Raw genomic sequence first — 25,757 nt, forward strand, 5'->3', positions numbered from 1 at the left:
TAATATAATATAATATAATATAATAATATTGGCGGTAATAACTCGAACTTTAATGGGCGAGAATGGTGAGCTGTTTTTGGAACTTTGTCACAAGGTCACTTGGAAGTCTCCTTCTGGTAACTTTGAAAGTCAGATTGATCATATCTGCATGTCAAAACGATGGAGTGAAGGTCTATGTGATATCAGAAACCACATAGACCTTCACCACATAGAAGCGGTGATATCGGCAGTGACCACTATTTAGTGGTGGCCCAACTGAAACTTAATATACCTCAACATAGGTATGAAAGCCTGCAGTAAATACGGCGCACATATAACACCACAAAGCTTCGGGCTGAAACGGTAAAGAACGAAAGGTTTGCACGTATTAACAACGTCAGTTTCTTGGTAGGGGCTTCTATTGAGGACACGTGGCTTCATATAAAATCTCGAGAGAATCTGCAAGGATACACCCGGCTACCGTAAAAACGAGCAAAAGGAATGGATATCGGCATGCTCTTGGGGGCTCATGCGTTAAAATGAAAATGTTAAGAGAGTCGGACCAGCTAAAAAAAGCTGAATACACCACAATGTACAGGAGTCTTAGCAGGCAAATCAAGAAAGCAGTCAAAAGCTACATAAGGAACTATTCGTAAAACTCAATAAGCTTTACGTCCAGTGCACTTGTGCATCGACCAAATTAACACCATCAGAATACTTATTAAACAAGCTTCAGAATGGAATGCAACTTTGTATCTAACATTTATTGATTTTGAAAAGGCGTTCGATGCGCTCAAGAGAAGTTATATATGGCTAGCGTTAAACGCTGAAGGTATTCCTAATAATAGCATTAATATTCTCAAAAAGAGCTCCATCCCACGAGCAGAGTTTTACATGAAGGTACTCTCACCATCGAAAAATTAACGCCTCAAAGACAAAAATAATGAGAGTGAAAGCAAGCAATCCAATCACTCATTCTTTTGTATGATCATAACATTAAAGACGTGCAGGAACTCGAATACCTGGGAATTATAGTCAACAGCGATAGAGGCACGTCAAAGGACATCGACAACAGAGTGAAAAAGCCAAATGGGTCTTTAGCGTCGCTTAACAAAGTCTGGAAAGCCAACAATTTAGGCTTCGAAACTAAGATCAGAATATTCAACGCCTGCGTAAAATCGACATTATTATATGGGTGCGAAACATGGTCGCTAACGAGGGCGTCGACTCAGAAGTTGCAAACCTTTGTCAACAGAAGCCTGTGGCTTATTCTGAACACATTCTGAAATATGAACATATTTTATAACTAGTATTTGTGAATAGACTAAGTTCTAAATTTAATTTTTTTTTATGATTTAAATGTTATAAATACTTAATAAAAATACTATATAATTTAAACTTAAATATAATATAAATGTAATATTAATACAATATAAATACTATATAAATACAATATAAATATTATATATATAATATAAAAATAATATACATTTAACATAAATTCAATATAAATACAATATAAATACAATTTAAATACAGTATAAATGTAGCCCCCATTCTGTGTACTTGATAAATTCACCATCTTGCTTATTTATCGAGGTTTTGGTAACCGTGCTATAACATAAATAAAAAGGTCTTTTTTTGATAAATTATCAAGTTGACAAGCTCTTGACAAATAAAATGCTCTTGCACTGATCGCACAAAATTGTTGTTTATATGGATAATAACATTCTAAATAGTACAATTACTGAACTTATAATTATTTATTATTATAAGTACTGTAAAAATGTAACAATATGCCTTTTCGGTGACTTGCAAATGTGGTAAAAAATACATGTTGGCCTATATTCGCTAAGCGAGACATTGGCATCACTGTTGCAATCTGTCAAATGTTATATTATGGCAAATAGCAAATCAAGCAAATATATTTTGTACAAAATAAATAGTTAATATAAGATTGAAAATTAAAACGAATACAGAATTTAAAGTAATGATAAGGATAAGGAATGACATATGATTGCAATATTCGTTTGAATTTCCAATGATGGTTCACAATAGTTCGTATATTGCGTTGGTAATACTTTTTTCTTTACTGGCCGAAGTATTTGGCCAGTAAAAATCTACTGGCCCAGATAAAGAAAATAGTGTTGTTGTTTTGCGTACATTTCAGCTAGTAAAGGTCACCAAGATGCCACTAAAACGTCTATTATTGGTGAATTTATAATTGTTTATTTAAGTGTTGTAGATATATAAGAAGTTTTAAATTTTCTATTAGCATAATAAAATTCTAAATCAGTCCACACACTACTTATGATTTTTATATACATAACACTTTTCACCACAGTGTGGTGAAAATTGCAAGGCACTTGAGATTCGAAATTGATCAAGATATGCACAGAGTAGAAAAAATCTTGATTATTTGTCAATACTTGATAAATTGGTCGAGTTTACAGAATAGGGGGATAATATGTTATGAAAATCATATAAATACAATATAAAAATAATATTAAAATGAGTTCATATATTGAAAATGTACTTGGGTTGAAACTTGTTAAATGTTGCTTTAAAAACATAATAAAAATTAAACTTAATTTATCATAAATGCATGTCTTCATTGTTTTTAAACAGATGTAGTTCAACAAACATTGATAGGACTTACGAACACAAGGAATAAGAACATTGAGGTGAACTAGTAATTGATCTGGTGAACATTTTAGTTCAAAATCGAAATTTAAAATCAATGAAAAATACAAGTTTTTCAATAAGTATAGTTATAAGTTATAAGAAAAAATATAAAACATTTAGCAAACAGAATCAAAGACTTGCTAATACGAGTATGATGCCTTGCCAATAACTTTTATTTACTCTTCTGGTTTGTATGATCATTTAATCTATGGAAGTCCAGATTATTGTTTGTTGAAAGATATCTGTTTTTATTGTTGTATATTCATTGCTGTGCTTATAAATACATACTTACATCGTCACTGCAATATGCGGTGACGCATATACTACACTTATTTTGTTAAAATATTTGGATAACCTAATAAAATTACTTTTACTTAATTTTACTTAATCACTTTTTACTTAATTATCATTTTGCTATAGCTTTTATATTGTTGACAATGATCGTTATAAATAAACAACCACACATAAGGCTGCGGTCACATTGCCTGCAAATATTTTATCTTGCGTTCTCGTACGTATGTTTTCTCATGCGAACACAACGCATGTTGTGGTTACATTGCTTGCGAATTGACAGTTCTGTTTTGTTTGTTTTGAAAACAAAATGGATAGCAAATTTGCAATACATTTTGCGGAAAGTCATTTAAGTAATATCAAGTTATTTATTAATTTCAAATAACAAAAGATGAATTTGGGTGCATTAATTTTATTCTTCAAGGTATAAAAATGGAGAGTTTGTCTATTCCTAAAACAAAGAAATTAGCAAATCGCAATCCATTTCCTAAAAGTAATGTGCATTTTATTCAAATTTATTTCCATATATAAATTTAAAATTACGTTAAAATAACTCACACCTCTCAATTTCATTATTTACACTTTTAATTTCAAATAAAATATTTTGTTTAATCAAATATTCGCATGAGAAAGACAAGACGTCGCGCGAATAATTCTTAGCAACTGTAACCACTTACATATGAGTGGTTCGTTCGCACGCAATGTAACCGCAACCTAAGCCATCCTCAATTCCTCACACATATGACACCATTATTGTGGAAGAGGACTCTAGTAAGTAAGTAAGTGAGTAATTTTGTTATATACATATATATAATTAAGCACACCAACAAATACTTATATGTCAGAAGAATTCATCACAATTTCAAATTTAATGTTCTGAATAGATCATTTTTAAACACCCATAAATGTATTAGGCCCTCAACTACAGTTTTATAGAGATATGTTAACATATGTTAATTCTGTGGATGTATAGTTAAGTAGTAGAAATAAGATACCAATAGATACATGCCAAAACATTTAGAGCTATATTGATTCTAGATATGTATATGTATATGGTAGAGTGTGTAAGATTGCTACATACTAGGTAATAAAGATCCAAAGTAAAATTACAACTACTGTACAGGTTTAGAGAGAGTGCATGCACTTAAAATGTAATTGGTAGTATAAAAAGTACAATTTGAAAAAAAATTCTTACACTGTAAAAAAGTAAAAATAATTCCAAATGTAACAAAATATGGCACACAAAATAATTATAAATTTTTGTTTGGTTTTTGTGGTTTGCGTTTTGGAGTTTAGCAGAATTGGTACTGTTTGTCTGTCGTTCGTTATTTACATAGTTTATTCTTGGTTTCTAGAATTATTAAAATTGAGGTTAGAGTTTTTAGCGTGCGTGCTGAATGGTGGTTTGTGTAGTGAGGTAGTTGCAGAATATATAATTGCGAGTAAATAGTACAAGTTTCTAAAAGTAAGAATATCTTAAGTGCAAAATATCTTTTGTTTTGTTGTTGGATTATTTCTGATGCTGTAGATAATGATTATAATTTGATTGGTTGTTTATTGAGATCCAAGTGCTTTTGTTTTGATGTTTTTTACACATTCAGAGGTCCAAATAACATAAGTGCTGCCGACGTTTTCTCTTTAGGGTTTGTTAATGAGATAAGGGACTTCTTTATCGGTTGTGAACACAATGCATATAATTTTGTGCTTCACTGACTATGAACATGTGCAAATGCCGAACGGATGATGTGTGGACACGCTGCTGCGTGTTGTGCGCACCCGAAACGCTTTACTGCTGCTTGCACCAACCGTGGCACGTGGACGCCTGCTGGCACTTCCGAACAGTCCAACGTGATCATTTACCAGGTTTTGTGTGTAAGGACGCGATTTGCCTACGATTGTTGCTGGCGTGGCATAAAGTAAATAATTGTCATAGATGTGACTAACATCAGAATTACGTTTTGCAGGTAAATATGGCAGGAAAGCAAAGGAGGAGGAGGTGGAATGGGTATGTTTGAGTGATGGTTTACGTGCTTGTATCAGTGCAATACGTGCACTGTTACGTTGCAGAGAGCTTTTACGCAAAGTGGATTGATTAGAATAGGTTGGAGGTATTATTTTGGTTGCAACTTTATATTCATATGTGGGTGATTCTCTAACTGGAATGGGTATAAGTGACCTTTGGCGTTTTTTTCGTGGTGGTGGTAGTATAGGCGGTTGTGTCTCATGTGTGTGCGTTCGAATAGCAGTTGAAGTGGCTGTTATCACTGTTTTAATTTGATCTGACTTTTCAGTTTCCGCTTTTGTGGACGTGAGCGTTAATGTGTTTGGTGATGATAATGTTACTAAAAGACTTTCCGTGCTTGTTGCAGGTACTGTTGTTTCATTTGTAACTATTATGCATTCTAATTCGGTTTTTTTTTTTAAATTCGATTCGCTTACGTACTTCGCATTACTATCATGAGTTCCGTTTGTGGTTATTGATCGATGTTTACTTGAAGATCTTTTTAGTTCACGCTCCACATCTCGCTCATGTTTGCGTTCAAGTTCACGTTTCGATGATGATGATGATGATGTCGGTGTTTGGGAATGACGTTCATTGCTCGCGGCTTTGCTCGAGTGACCTGCGATGAATGAAACTGTTAATTCTTGTTTTCAATTTCTAACAAAATATTTAATATATTATACACTGAAGAGGTTAGATGAAATATGTTAGCATAAAGTTTCGATTTTGTGTTTTGTGTTAACAGTGTAAGTGCAAATTTTGGTTCAAAAACTTCGGTTGGTTCTTGGAAAAGTTTTAAAAGCAGCTTTTTTAAAAGATTATTGGGATAATATACATATATAACATAATATTTATACATATAAGTATTATATAAGTATGTAAATATATGAATAGGAATATATTTGTGTTGCTATTATATTCACCTTTTCTATTTTTATCACTTTTATCACTTTTATACATATATATATATATATTTATCTTTTTTATTTTTTATCACTCATTCAGTAAATTATGATTGCCTTATAAAGTAATTAACAACAATAGTTGTTGTCTATGTTTTCGAAATTTTAAGTTTACTGTAGTGATATTCAACATTTCGAATAATAATCTCGGTAATCGAGTAATATAGTAATATAGTAGAGAGAATATACAGAGAATACCCAAAATGAGTTAAGATTAATAATCTAAACTTTTAATGACTTCTAGAGAATAAGAGAAGGGATAAATAATACGAGTAAGTAATAAATCATTATAAATTTATAAATATTCAACAACCGCTTTATCTTCTATATTCAGATTGAATGATTACTAACACGGAAAAATTGTTCCCTTTTGTTAGACTTTTGAAACATGAAGGGTGGTGAACGAAAATATTTTTGAATTAAAAAGAAATTGTTACATATTTCCCTTTGGATAATGTAGAATTAGGAAGATCCCACTTAAGTACTCAAACACAAAATTGGAAGTAATATGAGAATGTAATTAGAGAATGATTTTTTGTTGACTTTTGAATACTAAAACTAACAAAAGTTGCAATGAAGATCAACCTTTAAGATTATATCGAAAGTGTAGAAATATATGTTTATTTAAACTTTTTGTTAAAACAGTAAAAAACTCCCGGGTGCCAGTACTGAGAATCAATGAGCCATAACTAAGAATGTGTTTCTGGGTTTTGTAAAAAGTTCGTCTATCTATTTCGCTTATATCTCTATCGGTCATGTACTCGTAATTAAAAATTTTGAATAGACCAAATCCAAGGCGAAACAGCTATGCTAATGGATGAATAGCCGATGAGAAATAAATTTCAAATTAGTGAACTTTGGCACTTATCGAAAGTTTCACATATTTGCGGCATATGGTATTGCGATAAGAGATTATTGTCTTTTCCGTTATGTTTAAACATGAGTTACTAAATGTCAGCATTGTCATGTGAGCAAAAATGTCATGTCATCAAAAATAAATAAAAATCTTGAATCTATTAAAAATTTGTCATTCGTAAAAATAAAATCCTTAGAATCTCTTTCTATCGTATATCTAAGACAAATATTCATTCTATCTTGAAGAAGTATAAGTAACAGCCCAAATCTTTAAAACAAAGAAGGGATTTTGATAACATAATACTACTATGTTAATATTACTAACTAACATAATAATAGTATACATCTTTGGTGACAGGAAAAAATTAGCCGGTCTTCGAATTCATATCTACGAACTTTTTCGCTTAGCGAAATTCTCGGACGATTGGCATTTTTAAATACTTTTCAAAAGTCTTGAATCAAACCTTTAGAATACCAACGCTAAACTACCATGTCTGGAAAAGTTTTTAAGTTTGTTAGGTTAGGTTCAGCGTGTTATAAGGATTCTTATAGGTATCTATCGTACCATAATATCCCAATATTAAGGAGAATTGCAATATTGTAGTCACTTATACCTAAAACGGGTATAACTTTCTTATTATGTTCAATGACATTGAAGTGGTTCATCCGACGGCATTCCTCTTTGTACTTTGGGAAAAAATCTAACTATAATATCAGTACTTTAACAATATTTCATTAATATCCTATTTAAATGGTGCACTGTTGTGTTTATTAGGCAACACAAATCACCTTCCCTACGATCCATATATATGAAATAAAATGTACTAGAGTTTTCTAAAACTGCGAAGTATTTTTGTTTAATTTTAGATAGGAAACTCAGTTAAAATAATAATACAAAAAACAGATGCAAGATAAAACTTATGGCAATTTATATCTATAAGTAAACACTAGGCAAAAAATATGGCTTGAAACCTAAAATTGTCTATTACTTCTATAACTCGAGCACCAAATCGATGTTATTTTATGTCGTAGTTACTTGGTGGCCATCGCTTGCGATCAAAAGTGAAATTGTAAAGCTACATCATATTAAAAAAAGAGCTTATCTCTTAATTATAAAATGTTTAATGTTAATTCCTTCAAAAGCCGTAAAAACTTTTTACTCATCTGCTATTAATCGGTTAAGCAGCTTTTGACTACGGTGCTTACGCAACAATCAAAGTGAACTATATCACTTTGATTAATTGAAAAGATTTCTACAAAACCATCACTTCAGCATTCTAAAGAAAGCCAAAAATATCACAAGAGGTCAACTACCACATAAGTTAATTGAATGCTGAGAAGGTTATTTAAATACTCTATATGGAAATGAAATAAGTGGCAAAAGAATATTCCCGTCATTTACGGTCAATATACCTTTTATACAAATGGCTTTCAATTAAATATTAAGGATGGATTAAGGGGTTTACTCAATAACACAATTAAGGTAACACACAGAATACCAGACAATGTCAGTGTATTTTAAGAGAAAGTGGCGGCACTTAAAGCTGCTACTGATATAGATTGGCACTGATATTAGATGAGTTTATGTTGCTTGCTGATAGTCAAGCAGCTATGCAATCTTTAAGCTTTCCATATGATGAATTTTAAATCTTCATATCATGTGTCATATCTTTAAACGAGATTAGCTAAAAAAATAATATAGTAACTGACTATCTTGGCAATGGTATATGAACTATAGCGGTTAATACTATAGCAGTTGCTGTTAAGGCCTAAGCCTAAACAGCAGTTTTTCTGCCAATAACTCGAATATACTCTTTATTACTTAAAAAAGCAGAAATGAGATGGGTAAATAAGACAACTTGAACCAATATTAAACCAATTTGACTATATATAGCCAATCTATAAGGAACTAGCAAGCGTATTGATTTAATAGGAACCAGAAATGGCGATACTATATCTCTTGTTACTGGTCATTAACTAACGGTTAAACGCCCACACAGATTTCGAGTTCTAACAGACGTTCTTGTTTCTTCATTTATTCTGGAGACTACAAAAGCGCTATGGTAATGCAATGGATTTATAGGAATACTTTTTAATTCCAATTGCACAAATTTTCAACCAATGTTAAACCAATGTGTAAAGTTTATTCATCATGACAAATGCTTTCTCGATATTTATCACAACGTTTTAGCATTGGTGTATAGTTTGCGTTTCCTCAATACTTTATTTTTAAAAAAGAGTCTTCCTGACTAGCGCTTCAGAAGTTAAAGTCGAATAACAAACAGCAACGAAACAATTATTCGTACCAACCAAAGTCGCATTGTAGGTGCAGTGCAGTACGTGTGTGCAAGTATGTTGTTTTCTTGAAGTGCAAATGTATGCTGTTGGGTACTGTATGTTATCTAACCTAAGTAAATCTATGGGCTGTGTGGCACCCATAATTAAGAAAGCCAAAAGCAGTAATTCTGTAAGTAAAAATAAATTTACTTTAAATAGACACAAAACGTAGGTTACCCTGTAGTAAAGTCTTGAAGACACTTTCCGAGTTTTAGCTCTAGGCATTTTGAACGAATAGACGTGTAATTTAAGTTTTTACAACTTACCTCTAGATCGTGTTAGTTTTTCTTTTTCACCGCGTTCAGGTTTTGTTTGTTGTCCAATTGGTGTTGGACGTGTAACTCCTGAACCAATGCGTTCATGTTCATGCCTGTCATGTCTTGATTCACTACTGTGTTCATCTCTTCGTTTTCGTTCGTTATGACTGCTAGCATGTGCAGAGTGAAGCAATGTCTGCAGGTGATGATGCTGACATTTCATATCCTTACAATTACTACGTTCTCTGCGAGTAGAATGGGTAGAATTACCTGAGCGTTGCCTATCACCGTAAGAACGACTTAGTTGTTGATGATGATGGTCTTCTTTTTTATGTTCAGTACTTTCTGTACTATGCTTTTCTTTTGTGTGAGTTCCATGTGAGTGTCGTTTAGATTTGCTACTTACATGCCCTCTGCCATGAGATAGTTCTTCGGCTGACGAGTTTTGCACTGAACGTTGTGAATCGAGTGAATTCGAACGACTGTTAGATACAATTTTTGTTGTTTTCTTATGTATTGTGCTAGACGAGTGTTTGCCTTTCGTTCTGCTATCGTACTCCATGTCACTGGAAATTGAACCTGAGCGTGGACCACTTTCGGTGGATGATTGAGAAGAGGTACGTACACGTGTTGTTGGTGAAGGTGTAGAATGTCTTGAAGAGATACGTTTTGCTTCAGAAGATAATGTACTCCGTGAAACTTTAACTACAATGCATTTATCGTTTAACTTCTCCGTTATAGTCTTCTCATCAATGGTTTCAAGTGGCTTAGTATGACGCCGTTGTACACTTCGACGACGTTCATCTTTTATTGCTGCCTCGTCTGAAAGTGCCTAATATAATGTGTAAAAATTGCTGCATACTTTTATTTTTATTTTACTTACTTTCATTGTCTGGTCAGCATTTTTGGTCATCTCGTTTAAAATCATAGCATCACGTTTTAAATCGGTTTTTCTGTCATAAGAACTAGTTGGATTGAGTTGTTTAACTTTAAATACCGGTGTTAGCTCATTTGTTGTATTTTCGTAAAAATGTTCTATCTCCTGATCGATTAAAACAGGACTTGTTGACTTTGGAGTACTTATAGGTTTTGTTACCTTTTGTGTATTTTTCTGATTGCGAAAATTAGGATAGATTTCAGCCGTTCTGGTTATTAACTGTGGTTCAACAACAATGGGACTATGTCTTAGCAAGTCCGGCTTATCGTTTAATAAATGCCACTTAGTTGGATGTTTTTGTTCATTTAGTGCGGTTGGATAATCAAATTTATGATCATCTAATTTTTTATGCTGTAAAGTACGTTTCGAATTGTTTGCTACTGTCGGAGTAGTCGTCTGGACTTTCGTTATATGGATATTGTTGGCATTCACTTTTTCAGATTGTACGCCAAAATAAGATAATTCGTGTTCGCGTAATTTTCTGGCACCGCGCGTTTCTTTAATTATTTTTAATGGCTCTTTGATTGGTTCGGTTTTTTTTTGTGACGGAATCGGTATATGAACTTTTGTAGAATTAATCGGATAAGAATTTTTAATTTGTCGTTCTGAAAAAATTTGAAATATATAAATATTAATCAATTTATATTTAATGTCGGGCTATGGTTCAAATTATACTAGTAAATTATACTAGTGTAAGTGAACCAGTACATCAAGTCAAATCAAAGTAATCAAATATTACACTATCTTAAATATGTATATAATTACCCGATTGGGTTGTTCTAGGTTTTGCAATTGGAGTAGTTTTCTTCGTTTTTAACACATCTGCGGTTTTTGCTTCTAAACCGTCTTGGGGTGAGTGTAACTCAATATTCATTACATTGGATTTTGGAAGCTCTGAAAAAGTACATGTATATAACGTACTATAAATTAAAGTATAACTTAATATTATTTTGAAATTATTTCGATCATTATTGGGCCAATTTTAGCAAAACAAGAAAGTGCCGTAAAACATTAGTAAACAAGTCACCGCTTCTATAACATATTTTGCTAAAATTTGCGTGAATTGCGCAGAACAAAAATCCATGCGTTCACTTCTTCACGTGGATCACTCGCACTGTTCTGTGCAGTGCCGGACTTACAATAAAAATGTACAAATAAATGTTGAATAATTTCAATTGCAATAATATTATAAACATATTGAAAAATTAAATCAAAATTAAATAAGAACTTCAGAAATACATGTGTGAACTTAATAGAATTTTTGTATAGACTGCGTGAAATTTAAAAATTATTAACTCTTAAGTGTTTGTCTCTTATTTTAGATGATCTACTTTTTATTAACTCTTTACTCTTCTCGTACCTAATTATATAATCTCCAAATTTGTCCTTTGCAACTCTTACCAGTTCTATTATTTTGCATTTACCTTTTTTTTCCAAAATACTTTGCTGCTCTAAGTTGTCAGGCTCTATTTTCCACAGTGTACGCTTTGCTTTCACACGATTCCAACTATTGCTATATTCTATTATACGCTCATCGTCGAGTGAAGAGCTCTCCTGTGTACCACCACCACTATCACTATTTTCACTATTGCCACGAAAATAACTTTTTACTTCTTCATCTGTGCTATCATCTTCCTGTGTGGCGGCCATATCATATAAGTGTCGTAATTGTGACAATTGTTGACTAACAGGTATCTTTGTGTTTCCCAAAAGTTTCGGACGTGATGTGGGAAGATGCTGTAGGTCAGAACTACATGATTCCATCGAGTATCTGCGCTCAGATGTGGTAGACCACGAAGATGTTGAACCGAAGCTAGTCGATCTAGTTACTTCGGTGCTACTGTTTTCTAGTAGTGTGGTTGAATAACGTCTTGTTGGTTCCTGGTAACTTTTAGAGCGTACCATTGGGGTTGGCACGACAATAGGTGTCATAGCTGCTGTTTGCATTGAAGCTATTCTCAAACGACGCATTGCTTCATCAAACTCACTAGCCGAACGCATTGTCTTAATAATTAGCGAAGTGGATTTAAGACCTTCATCCAGCATACGTTGGTGCTCACGCAAATCGTGTAGCAAATATTCCTGTGCACTCGGCCGACTTTGAATTATACCAATTGTAGGCACACCTATTTATATGGTAAGAGTTTGTTGTTGTATGGTAAAATATCTCATTTTGCGTAATTTGGAGTGTTAATTTTTGTACTAAAATTGTGCGTACACCAATCAAATTAGTTGAATTAAGAAGGTGAGAGTATTATTAAGGCAGGAAGAGTCAAGTAAATGCAGGAAAAGTGATTTAATATAGTGGTAAAGAAAACTTTTTCTGAATATTTTGAAAAATTATTGATATGCAATAATGTGCTATAAAGACATGTTAGCTTATACCGGCGATCCCTGGTAGATCCACTTAGGGCTATTGGAAAAACTCAGGGTTTAAAAGCACCTAGAACTTTTGGCGAAGCCTAAAATGTTAACTATTCAGGTAGGTGATTGTAATAAATCACTTACGATGACAATGTTTATATATAGTTATATTTATTTACAACAGAGGTCGGCAAATTAATCTTTTAGCATAAACAGAAGAAAACTGTTCACGGCTTTTACATTATTTAATTGTTTAAAACATATCCAGAAATTATATGTTAAACATCAGGTAAATGAAATACCGTTAGAGACCATAAAATATGACCAATATTTTTAAAGACCTACATCAAGGTGATGTGACTATAGTAATATATTGCAAAACAAACTTAACAACGATAAATTATTTTTTAAATATGAACATTTAAATGAAATTATATTAATTATTAAATGTTATTTGTTGCTAACTTGTTGTACAAAAACATCTATATGTATTTTTCCCGAACTCTGATTCAGAGCAATGAGTTTCAAGATATGAGTTTTTTTAAACTGATTGCAGTAAATTTAATTTGAACTTATTTCCTTTACTTTTCTACTAAAATTTTTTTTATTTTTACTTAATGAACACTGAAATAATCTTAACTAAATACTTTGCATCAAACTACAGTTGATGGTTAAAACCAAGTTCTTTAAGGATAGATCCAAAATTATGGTTTATTGAGTTCACAGTTCCATTTTTTTGTTATTTTCATATATAATTACCATATTTGCAGCAGAAGTTCGATTTGCTTAAACGACTTTAAAGATTCTGGGGATACATATTTTTAAAGTTCACAATTTAGTGCAGTTTTGGTCACGTGTTCAGTGAACGCGGCAAATAAAACCCGCAATCAATCTGTTAAAGCGAGTTCCTTTAAGTAGTCCGAAGTACTACTTATAATCTAAGAGTATTGCTATAATTATAACTTTCTAAAAGCCATTCGCTTAGGATGAAGTAAGAAACGATAAAACACTAAGATGATTTGCGTTATATTGAGATAGCTGAATAATTGAAGACTATTGGGAGAGTAGTATTGATCGTTTATGAAATGATTTTGATAAGTAAAAGAGAAGAAAATGATTTTTACTAAAATTATCAATTCCAAATCAATTATATTATGAAACAAAACCATACTCTGACTTTACTGTGTAATTTTAAGAATACTTCTATTGAAAAGAAATCCTCTAAAATCAATGGTGAAACCAAGGTGTTATAAGAGGTACGATAATAAAATTTAAAACTCTGTCGGAAAGAACTTTGTAAGTAATAGATGAGTTAAATTATAAAGAAAATAAATCAATTAATTAATTGGAATTTGTGTGTAGAAATTTCAAGCGTTTTATAAGATTTAGTGTCTGGTAAATATTACAAAATCAATTACTTATAACTAATATTGTGTATAAAAAGTTTCAGAATAATTCTCAGATATATTAATGCGATATAATTCAGGAAGCCAATAATTGAAGATCTCGTCATGTAGAGTGTGAATATTAATTACAGATTTCCTTGTTATTTGTAATTTTAGTTTAAAATAAATTAAAGAAGAATACAAATTTTTTAGTAAAATTATTAAATATATTTTTAACATAATAATAATATTAGTGTTTTTGCATATATGTAAATATATGTAAATTATTTTATTATTAATAAACAAAACATGCAAAGGTTTTTAAAAATCAAACTGAAAGCTAAAGGTTAATATATTCAAATAATAATAAGTACTTAAATAGGAGTTGAGTAAGGAGTATACTGTATTTTTTAAAAAATACTAAACGTCAAGTAGATCATCCCATAGGAAGAAGTTTTAGAAGTCATTAAACTACGCTTAAAAAAGTAATAAGTGTTTAAAAATAGTAATATAAAAAGGTATTATCTAAATTTTAGACATGTAACTACTAAGAACTGGCAATATGCATTGTTCGGGTTTGAACCTTATAAAACGGTATAACTGTTTTATTTCTATACATTTATTTTTATACATCGGCTTTAATTAAATTTTATTAAGTATATACTGTTTAAGACCTGCAATTCCACATATCAATGTAAATAGTTATTATAAGAAACACCCGAACAGTTAGTAAATAAGTCTATTTAACCAGTTCAGAACTTGTTATTGTTACATGTGTACATATAACGTAATATTCACCTGTTTCATTCCAATCATCTGGTGAATCGCCGAGGCTCAAGTTTATTTTTGTGGAATAATTATTATATGCTGGAACAGCTGGTAAGATTGGATCCTGTCGTTTTTCAGCAAGACGGACGCGTTCAGCAACAGTCGTGCTTGCCACTGAAGTTTTCAAGGGATTTTCGGTATTTATGTAAGTAGAAGAACATTTATTTACTTCGATTATGTGATATATTTAATTATCCATACTTACCGTTTGATAAGCTATTCCTTACTGTTGCTGTTGGCATTATTGTGTTACTTATTGGTTTAAGATGCACTCCGAACGGACCGCCACCCTCCCCATCGGTGCTATCTATAATATCATCTAGGTTAGAAAATATGTAGGGTTTTGGCTTAACCGGTTTATTTTTTAATATACCGCGTATGTTAGAGATTTCATCGTTTTCACCATCAGTGGTATCAATCCCACTAGTTGAAGCATAACTATTGCGAGAGCTTTCAGTTAAATTAAATATTTCGAAATGGTTTGGGTTTGAGATTGTAACATTAGTTGGTTCTAGAACATCAGGTATTGGATCTACTAGCGTACCTCTATACGACACTGTGTTTGTGATGTTGGACTTACGACGTTGGTCATCACCAAAGTGTGTCATTGGTAATCCCAAAGTATTACTATTAATATTACCGTTATTATTGCTAACATTAGCAATTGCATTAACAGCTCCCACATTAGTTGCTAACGCACTACTGGTGGTGCGACGACGGCGTCTAAAATTATTTGTTGGTGGTGGCTTGCCATCAGTTTCCACAATATTTATACGTCCAGATTCAGCAGCAAAGTGCACTTCAGTTTTACAAAATTCTACACGTTTTTGTTGCGACCGCTGCAGTAATGATGCAGAAGATGAGGATAATGACGTATGCACTGCTTCAAATGTGTCAGAACGTACAGTTTGTAAGGATTTAGCTCCCGTATCATTGACTATATCATACGTAAAACCATTTAAATTTACTTGTGAAGTCTTACGCAAGTTATCACGCATATATTCACTTTCATCGACAGCTATCGAATGTCTTTTTAGCTCTTCATCCTGTACGTCTTTTGGCGGACGTATTTGTCTATACCGTTTCTGTACATTATTGTTATTATCAGCACTACCTAGTTCGCTAAAATGACCGACTGTTGAGCGCACCAATGGCATTGTTTCTGTTGGTGACCAATGGCCTAATTCACCAGAACGTCCTAAACCACTGTCCGTAGATGTATCCATGCGGAATATAGATTTATCCGCAGGTGGTGACATTTTCTCAAAACCATATGATTTTCTGCGCATATGCCACTCTGCTGTAGATGTATCTTTGAGTTTCTGTCTCGATTCTAAACTATTAGTATGTTTTGTGTCTTTAGAATTTAAAGCTGACCGTTGTGTATCAATTGCTATTGGTTGCTCTTTTGTCACAAAATGAAAAGTAGTATTTGGTAATACATGCTCAGGTGATTGATCAGGTGTAAATTGTCTAAAACGTCTTTCGGATATATCTTTTACTTCTTGAACTTTAATCTGTTCGTTAATTTCAGCAGGATGTTTATGTACAATAAAATCGTCTTTGTATAATGATTCATCGGATAACTTTTTCAGTTTACCTCTTATTTCTTTTAATGATTCCGCAGTAAGAAATGTTGTGCGTTTAGCTGGTATTGGCTTCAGTTCTGAGGACTTATTAAGTATAGTATTTAAGGCAGCTAAGTCCACGTGATTATTACGCATTGCTGTATTAAGTCGACGACCATTCTCTATCTCTGCACGTATTTTAGAAACATTAACAGAAAAAGGCGGCAAATCAAGTGGATGACGAGGACCTGAAGTGCCTGATTTCGAAGTTGATTGAAATGATCGTCGTAATTTACTTACACGTCGCCATTCACCTGAAGCTTCTGTTGTATCATCATTTGCATCCCATTCAGTACTGAGATCATCTGTTGAGATCGATCTAGAACGATGCAACGTTGTGGTGATACTCTGCCTTACGGGATTCAATTGATGTCGCTGATTTCGTGTTGTTAATGTACTAAAATAAGAAATGTATTTTATATATTAACCGAAAATTATCCTCTATATGGAATATATCCTACATTTATTTGTTACATCAATATTAAAGCGCAATTAAAATTTAATATTGTAATTGTAAAAAAAATACTTATAAAGTGCAATTTTATTTTGGACTGAATCCTTTCAAGAAACTTAATATATTGCACGCAATATACATACATATATAGTTTCTTGTGTTCATATATACATCCTAGTACAATATACTTGTTTCTAAATGTACACCTGAATACTGCGATAATAATGTTTATTAATGTCAGTAATCAGTAATAATGAAGTTTATTTGTGAAATTGTTTAAGATAAATCCATTATCTCCACTAGTAGTTTAATTAACTAGTGTTTACTATATTATTGTGCGTAGTGTAATATATAGGACAATGTAGTTTGCACTGGTATCTGATTAGCGTAGATATGTATGTGTATTGTGCTATCACAGGTGACTAGTTTCAAGCTTTTATCTAATTTTCAACTCCACTTTATAGTTTAGGTATTGAACAAAGTCCCATAGAAGTATATATTGTTAACAGAACATGCATACACAAATAACATAATGTAAGCTGAGCTGTCATTTGATTTTTAATAAACAAATGACATTTCACTCAATATCACTTTTAACAAAATGCATTTAAAATGTGATTAAAATGAATAGCGTATAATAATTAATATTTTGATTCCGATTTATTTACACTATAATTCAATATCTTGTGAACAAACAAACCTTACCAATTAACTTTAAAATCGAAAATAAGTGAACATTTCAATCAAAGTAACGAAATACCGAAATTAAAGTAAATTGAAAAAATCTCCGAAAATTAATTAAATGATATCATTTAATGAAATTCAAAGACGTTGCGTACTTACCGTAAATCTTCGTCTTCGTCTTCGTCATCGTCATCGTCATATTCAATATCGTCGTCGTGAACATTGTCATTATTAGCAATTTTACCATACCGGAAACTTTCCAAATCTTGGCGTTGCTGTTGTTGCCGATTCGGTTGCGTTGGTGTCAATCTAACGTTTGCTCGACTCTTGATGCTGCCGCCAATTTGACGGTGTGGAGTATTAACAAATGAATTGGTACCGAAAGTGTTGGTTCTGGGAATAACCTCACCGTGATCTGTAACACGAGTAGCAACAACAATGTATTCATCGTCTTCGTTGCCACCTACGCGCGGCGATGGTGATTGTGATTTTGTCGAACTGTCGTTGCTGCTATTACTGCTATTGCCATAAAAGGCAGGTTGCTCAAGCAGTCGATTTACGGTACGTTTCTCTGGCTGAAGTTGCTGCCAAGGTGTTGTTCTTGCAGGCGGTATACCCGTTGTTGACGAAGCTGGAATTATTGGTGCCACTGATAATGCTGTTGGCAGCTTTCTTATATTACTTGCTTTAATGTCAGTGCTTGTACCACTGTTATTGCCAACAATTGCATGTAGGCTTATTTTGCTCGCGCTCTTGTAGGAGTTTGTTGTTGTTGACGCTGATCTTATTGTTTTCACTGGTGTTATATTACTGCTGCTATTATTACTAGAAATACTCGAACTACTTTTCTGTTTTGTTAAAAAAAGAAACAAAAATTTCAATAAGTTTAGTAAAAATATTTAGCATTATTTTTAAAGAGTAAATAAATAATTGTTAAATATTGAAAAATTTACATTTATGATTTATTATCCGACTTTTTATTTATACTCGTACTAATGAATGTTATTGAACAAAAAATAAACTTAAATTGCATTAAGTTCAGCTTCCCTACATACAAAAATATACCCTACACTCGGTATAATTGACTCAATATGTATCAATAACACCGATTTCGTTTATTATATGTGAAGGTGGAAGTGAAAGTGAAAGTGGATGTGGTGTAGAGAATATACAGTCGTTTTTACCTAACGGATGTGCTTTTTAACTAAACACTTTTCTTCTTCTGTTATAGAACTTAGACCTAAATGTGAATTGAGTAATATAATATCTTCTTAGATTAATTCATAATGAAATTTTTTTTCTGAAGTATGCTCTTCAAAGTGTACATATACATACACTTTTTTTGTAATAAACTTTGAACGATAATTTATATTGTAGGTCTTGTACAATCGAAACTTGATTTATATCAGTTGTTCCGTTTTGTAGTGATTTATTCAATTTACAAAAACAAACAAAATAAAGAAAAAATAAACAAAAGTTAAGAAAACTTAAAATTGTGCATGTAGGCGAGTTGTGATTCTAATCAATCAAGTCATCTATACACTTTCCTTGATCGATTGCGGCTGTTTGGAATCTAAAGCTTTGATATTATAATTCCTAATATATTTGATATATGTACATATATATGTTTGAAAACAGATGCTCGTTTATGTAAATCGTTCGAGTTGAACTGTATGTATGTCAAAGAAGATCTTCTTTGATATATGTAACATAAAAAATTCACCAAGCGAGTACGTTATTGTGTGATGAGAGGAACTGATGAAAATGGAACGTTGTTAAAAGTTTGCATATTGTTTGAAGTAAAATATTCATAATTATTTGAAAATCATGAATAAATAAATATCGTTTCTTTATCAGAATCAAAAATAGAATATCTTGCTGTTTTAACTGCAGTGGTACATGATCGCAGAAATATGCATCGCATTCATCGAAGGCAATCACGTGATTCAACTGACCCATTTTAATCAAAAAATTCCTGGAAGCTAATTTCAGGTAAAATAATGATTCAAAATGGTGACTGGGTGGTTCTGGATATCCTCTTCAACCATGGTTAATCACTACTTGTAGAAATACTGAAAATGCAAGCCAGCGAAAGTTCAATGCAAAGGATATTAACGCTCGCAAAAGCATTGAACAATTGTATTGAGTTCTTAAAAAGGTTTTTGCATGCTTGTTATTTAAGCGTGTTCTGGTTGTTAGCCCAGAACACGCCGGAGTTACAAGAACACCAACAAATAGAAACCGATTCTGCAGATTTGAACAGCAGTACTTCTGTTTTATATGAAGGCCGAACGTACTCTTCGATTTCTTCTATTACAAGGAATTATTTTCATAAATTTTTTCATTAATTAATTAATTTCATATTCAAATGAAAAACTGTACTTAAATTTGTTTTAAGATTGTTTTTATTATAATTATTGTATTTAATATAATTAAAGTACTAAAGAAACAGTACAATATATATTTGTAAGTAATTACATATACATTGTGACCGAAAAGTTTCCGGAAAATTTTAAATAAAACGCAAAATTCTTAATCTTCATCAATATTTATTTTATCTCCTTCAAAATATGCTCCATTAGAAGCGATACACAAATGCCAACGTTTCTTCCAATCATCAAAACATTTTTTATAGGCGCTTTCCGGTATGGCTTTGAGTTCCCTCTGCGAATTCTGTTTTACGTCTTCTATGGATTCAAAACGCGTTCCTCTGAGTGGTAATTTGAGGTTGGGAAACAGGAAAAAGTCACACGGTGCAAGATCAGGTGAATACGGTGGCTGTTCGATGGTATTTATTGAATGTTTGGCCTTAAAATCGTTGATAATGTTGAACAAATTGAGGTGAATCGGAACAAGCCGGGCGTTGACACGTCGCATACACAAATTGTCCACCAAAATCAAACGAGCCATCTCACGACCGATGCCTAGCTCTCGTGCTATCTCTCTAACACTCACATGAGGATTTTTGAACACGATTTCCTTTGCCTTTTCAATGTTTTCGTCGGTGGTAGAGGTCGAAGGTCGTCCAGAACGCGGCATGTCTTCGACGGTCGTACGACAGTCCTGAAAGGCTTTGTACCACTCATAAACTTGAGTTTTCGATAAAACTGATTCCCCATAAGCCTTTTGTAGCATTCGCAACGATTCTGCACACGAAATTTCGTTCGAAAAACAAAATTTGATGCAAACTCTTTGTTCAATATTTTTTTCCATTGTTTTTTTCGCAACGCACTACTGAGGTGAACTGGTTTCAACAGCTGCCGTAAACGAACTGTCCGACAGATCGCGCTCATTTTTGGCATAGTAATTAAGGACAGTGCTGCCAAACTACATAAACTTAAAATATCGAAAAATATACAGCGCGCGAATTTTAAATGAGAATTTCCGAAAGCTTTTCGGTCACAATGTATGTAATTACATATGTATATAGATGCTTTGGAGAAGTAAACTTGCTATCTAAAATTTCTTCACTCTCAAGACATTCAATCGTTAAGAAATCTGATTGCTGATACTGTAGAAGAAAACAGAAAGTGTTCTTATTAATAAGAAAAACACAAAAAACATGTCTTTTATTTACCGGAATGCCTGCTTCAGGAATATTTTGATACTCATCCACTCTAAAATGCTCTAAAATTATTGGATTCTCCAGAAGCATTTAGATCTTCAGCACAGTTTCGCCAAAAGTTTTCAGTATTTTTATGACTATCCGGACCAGAAAATTGACCGCGAGCAATACAAATATTTTGCCTTAGCAGCTCTAATGATTTGTATTTTTGTGTCTTTGACACACGACCAGACAAAATTTTTTTCTTAAAAATCACAAATGAAATTTACATATCAATTTATTAACAACAATTTTCAATATATTTAATATAATATATACATATGCATCTATATCATATGTATTTTATATCACTCATTACTACGAATATATCACTTTTAATAAACATTTTATTTAAATTAAACAAATCTGTTCAATATCACTTTGTATAACTTTAAATTCAAATTTCAAAACATCTCCTGAGCAAATTGACAGGTGACAAAAACTCGAACGAAAAAAAGTAAGAAGAAAATTCACCACAGTTAGGTAAACACTTTGAGTGACTAATTGTCAAAAGTGAGATAATCATTCGCGAAACGAGGTGAGAATCTACGGCTCGATTTTGTGACTGCAAAATTGACGTTTATTATTTTTCCTTTGAAGCTTTGATGTCTATATATGTATGTATGTACATGTACTCGAAGGAATTAGATTGGTGACTGAAAAAGATGAGAATAAATTTGTTTCTGTTATACGTTGGATGACTGTACTAAATTGAGTTGTCAATATTTCATATCTACTACAGACAGAAATGAAACTATTTTACACGATTAATTTATTTTCTTCACATTACTCGAACTAATTGTTTTAATTATGTTATTTTTCGATGCTACTGTTGCTGCTATACTAACGAATACCGAATTTTAACGGGAATGATAATCGGTACTTAGTTGTCGTAGACAACCAAGCTCCAGGAACTATGATAATCTAATATTGTTAAAAGCTATGCCTGCGTTAATCATGTTTTATTTCCATATTTATATTATATATGTATATGAATAGACAAAAAGAAGTTGGGTTTATTGTGTTCGCTAAACTTTAGAGTGGATCACATTTTTATAATGATTAGTAGTATCCGGATATTTATACTTTTTCATTTAAGAAATGCCAGGTAAGTTTATCACTAATGAGTATTTTATTAAGATTTATGCTTCAACTTGAAAGCAATCAACATAACTGTAATTTCGGAAAAATTTGCCTATATTACAAATTTACTAAGGATAAAGCCGTTTTGGGAAAGGAATGCTGGCATGACATAAGACGTCCGCCTGTTGGGATAATAAAATGCCATATTTACGAAAAAAATCAGATTTTACTACTTCTAATGAAATTTTGTGTACATAGTTAAACTCTATATTAAAAAGACACATTTTAGTATGTTTTTATAAATTCTTCTTATGAATTCCAAAAGTAGTGAAACTCTGTGAAACTCAGCACGAATGGAAGAGTGTAGATTTTGTATATGCCCCAATCGGCCTGCTTGATTCACCACTAGATTAAAACTAAACCCTAATGTGATTCAACGCTATCAGCGAAAAACTTTCCATTTTTTTCGACAAGTGCAATATATAATTGAACTTTATGTAATAGGTTATATTACATAGAAACATTATGTCTATGTGATATGCTTAAAAAGCTATTGGATACTAATTTTTGATAAAATGCATTGATATGCCCTCCTATAGGTGAAGAATTACTGTGAAATCAGTATTACAATTAATTAATAAACCATCCTCCATACGGACAGACAATGTTTTCATATAATTTTACACATTATATCAGTGATGCACAGTTTATATGTTGCAATACTAGCTTGCACACCTATGGTCACTCATACGGTTTGACGAGCATGGGATTCTTTTCCTAGTGTGTATAAACCGCAGTGTATATTTATAGCAGTTTACAACATTACAAAGAAATTACAAATTGCTATATTCTGTTTTTAGGTATATAAGTAAAAGGGTTAAATAGCGAAGAAAAGGAAACAAGTACCCTTCGGACGAAAATGATTAAAATTCAATATATTAACTATATATATGTACTAATAAATTTTAAACAGTGAATGCCTAAATGAACTACATATGTTAGCAAAGCTTTCTTACAACCCAAGGAGAATCCAATACTTACCATAAGATTACTCAATTTTATACTTGGAGCCGTATCTAACAATAATGAATGATTGCTGTTGGTGCCATTGTGGGTATTGTTGTAGATGTTTAGTGAGTGATGTTTAAATAAATGACTTGAATGACTTTTACTGCCACTACTGTCACTATCCTTATTTTGAAGATAATAGTGTTGATCGATTGCAGAATCATCAATATCACTTTCATCTGCGTGCTCTACAACGGCATGAGCGTCAGTACTTACGGTAACATCATCATCATCAATGTGATCCACCTCGCATATATTCAAAGTTGGTGGCCAAGGGTCGGCTAACTGAAATGGTTTATGAAAATGACTGTGATGTACTGAGTTAGTGCTATGATGGCTACTGCTTATGCTGGGTAACGCATTATGTGCTTTAGTGAGGATTGGTGATGATGTTGCTGATGCTGATGCAGATGCGCACGCGGATGCTGACTTTGATGATGACCAACGGGATGAAGTTTTTTGTACAGTCTGTGTGCGTATAACTTGCATTGCTCCACGTGAAGTGCGCGCTTGCAATACTTCGAGTTGTTTGCGTTGTGTGTGTTGTGTGCCGTCTGGTTGTGAAATATTTTGGGAATCGGATATCTGGAAAAAGGAGAAGGATGTTAGGTTCAATTCGATGTGAATTCATGAAGTGTAAATTTTACGAACTAAGGATAGTTATTGTTATGACATAAATTAACTAAATAGGTCGTTATTAAAGTTAAGCATTAGAAAATAGTGAAAATAGTCAATTCAATAGAAAAAAATTAAATGAAGGAATAACTTTATATGGTATATGATTATATGATGATGATCTGTCTTACTAACACTATAAACACAGAATAATTAAATTAAATTAATTGAATATAGTTTAGTACCTAGCAGGAGATAAATATCTCATGAACCAGATGTTAGAATAAACAAAAATAAATAGCATTATCTGATTGAAACTTTTTTGTGCCATCACAACAATGCACTAACTCATTCACCTGTGATTGACATCATAAATTGGTCTTATATGACAACTAATGCTCCCGCACTTCTCATACTCACTACTCACACTTAAGTTTTATTTTAAAATTTTTAAAAGCGACTCGGTGAAAAAAAGTTTTGATTTTGCTAATAATACAATTCGATGATCATGCGTATATTATTTTTTGAAGATCATATAAAGTTAAAGCGACAACCGCTATCAATTGGATTTGCATTATCAATGTTTATCAACGAGTCCTAATAAATTACTGTAGCTGAAGCCTATGTGGTTCTCCCAGTTCCTATACTAATAATTTTACTTAAAAGTATTAGGAATTACAGACTTGAAGTAAGGACACAATGTGCAGCCCCAACATAGCTGCCTGATGGAATAAACAAATTTTGCTCTATTCTGCTTTTACTAAATGAATGGATTTCTCATTTCATTTCTTTTAAATTGATATTTGAATCAAATAAGAAATAAAAACTTAATATGGAAACGGCTATTTATAATCGCAACCTTTCTAAAAATTATTTCCGGCTTGGAACTGTAAAAAAGGCGTTCCGATTTCTTACAAGCAGTTACAGCTCAACTATACATTTTTATGGCTGATACTTAATTTCAGTTTTAACCTCTTATCCACGTGTCACATTTTCCTCCAATTTATTAAGTTGATTACCACACCTAAGGTTTTCGTTGCACCAATCACTGCCTCATTCATTAAATTACGAAGTATCTTGCTGTCGCTACATATAAAATTGCACAGATACTTTTAAAGCGCGAATGGCACCATTATTGAGGTACTGTGCGGTTGTTGCTTTGCAAATCAAAAACTGAAGCTCTAAAATTAGAAAAAAATAGAAGCATAAAAATAAATATTATTCAATGCACCTAAGACACACATAAGACTCTTTTTAAAATTAAAATAAAAAATTATTATGCCAGCTTGACACTCGTCTCGTGATAGCCAAATAGATTGGCTTAAAGATTTATGACGGTCAATATGTTGTATGAAACGTGGCATGTGGCTTGTGGCCCGTCCCGGCTAAGCCAACCAGCCAGAATAAATTGAGAACAATTTGTGGTCAAAGTGCATATTTGAAAGATATAAATACTAAGCAAAACTCGAACTGACAGACATACATGCCAAGCCGTGACAATGTTGAGTCATATAAAGTCTATATTCCATTATACAAAACAACCTTATATATCTATGAAATATAATAGTGCTGCTATATAAAACAAGCAAATGTGAGAGCATACAAGACAAATTAAATTTACCTTTTTGTTCTATGCAAATGTATCTGCAAATGAATTTGAACAACAATCGACAATATTTTATACTTTCTTATTTAAGTTGCCAATAAGTAGCAGTACAAATTGATATAATACCGATACT

At 32.3% G+C, this 25,757-nt stretch overlaps 1 protein-coding gene across 7 annotated transcripts in view; it reads right to left on the bottom strand.

The window, feature by feature from the left end:
* Positions 1 to 4,181: 4,181 nt before the first annotated feature.
* The window catches only part of LOC119662350 (mucin-4), a 107,144-nt gene continuing 85,568 nt past the window's right edge, over positions 4,182 to 25,757 (bottom strand). The window contains exons 4-13 of one of the 7 annotated variants that reach the window (XM_038071953.1): positions 23,377 to 23,988; positions 17,808 to 18,496; positions 15,256 to 16,907; positions 15,088 to 15,189; positions 14,853 to 14,996; positions 11,730 to 12,431; positions 11,071 to 11,199; positions 10,252 to 10,910; positions 9,378 to 10,200; positions 4,182 to 5,576 (exon numbers count right to left, since the gene is read on the bottom strand). In XM_038071953.1, coding sequence (XP_037927881.1) covers positions 4,669 to 5,576; positions 9,378 to 10,200; positions 10,252 to 10,910; positions 11,071 to 11,199; positions 11,730 to 12,431; positions 14,853 to 14,996; positions 15,088 to 15,189; positions 15,256 to 16,907; positions 17,808 to 18,496; positions 23,377 to 23,988 — 6,420 coding nt within the window. In that variant the 3' untranslated portion in view covers positions 4,182 to 4,668. Of the gene's footprint in view, positions 5,577 to 9,181; positions 9,240 to 9,377; positions 10,201 to 10,251; positions 10,911 to 11,070; positions 11,200 to 11,729; positions 12,432 to 14,852; positions 14,997 to 15,087; positions 16,908 to 17,807; positions 18,497 to 23,376; positions 23,989 to 25,757 lie in introns of all 7 variants that reach the window. The other 6 variants (XM_038071952.1, XM_038071956.1, XM_038071951.1 and 3 more) reach the window with 6 other exon arrangements.

This window comes from Teleopsis dalmanni, chromosome X (genome assembly GCF_002237135.1).
Source record: "Teleopsis dalmanni isolate 2A chromosome X, ASM223713v2, whole genome shotgun sequence".
Taxonomy (NCBI): domain Eukaryota; kingdom Metazoa; phylum Arthropoda; class Insecta; order Diptera; family Diopsidae; genus Teleopsis; species Teleopsis dalmanni.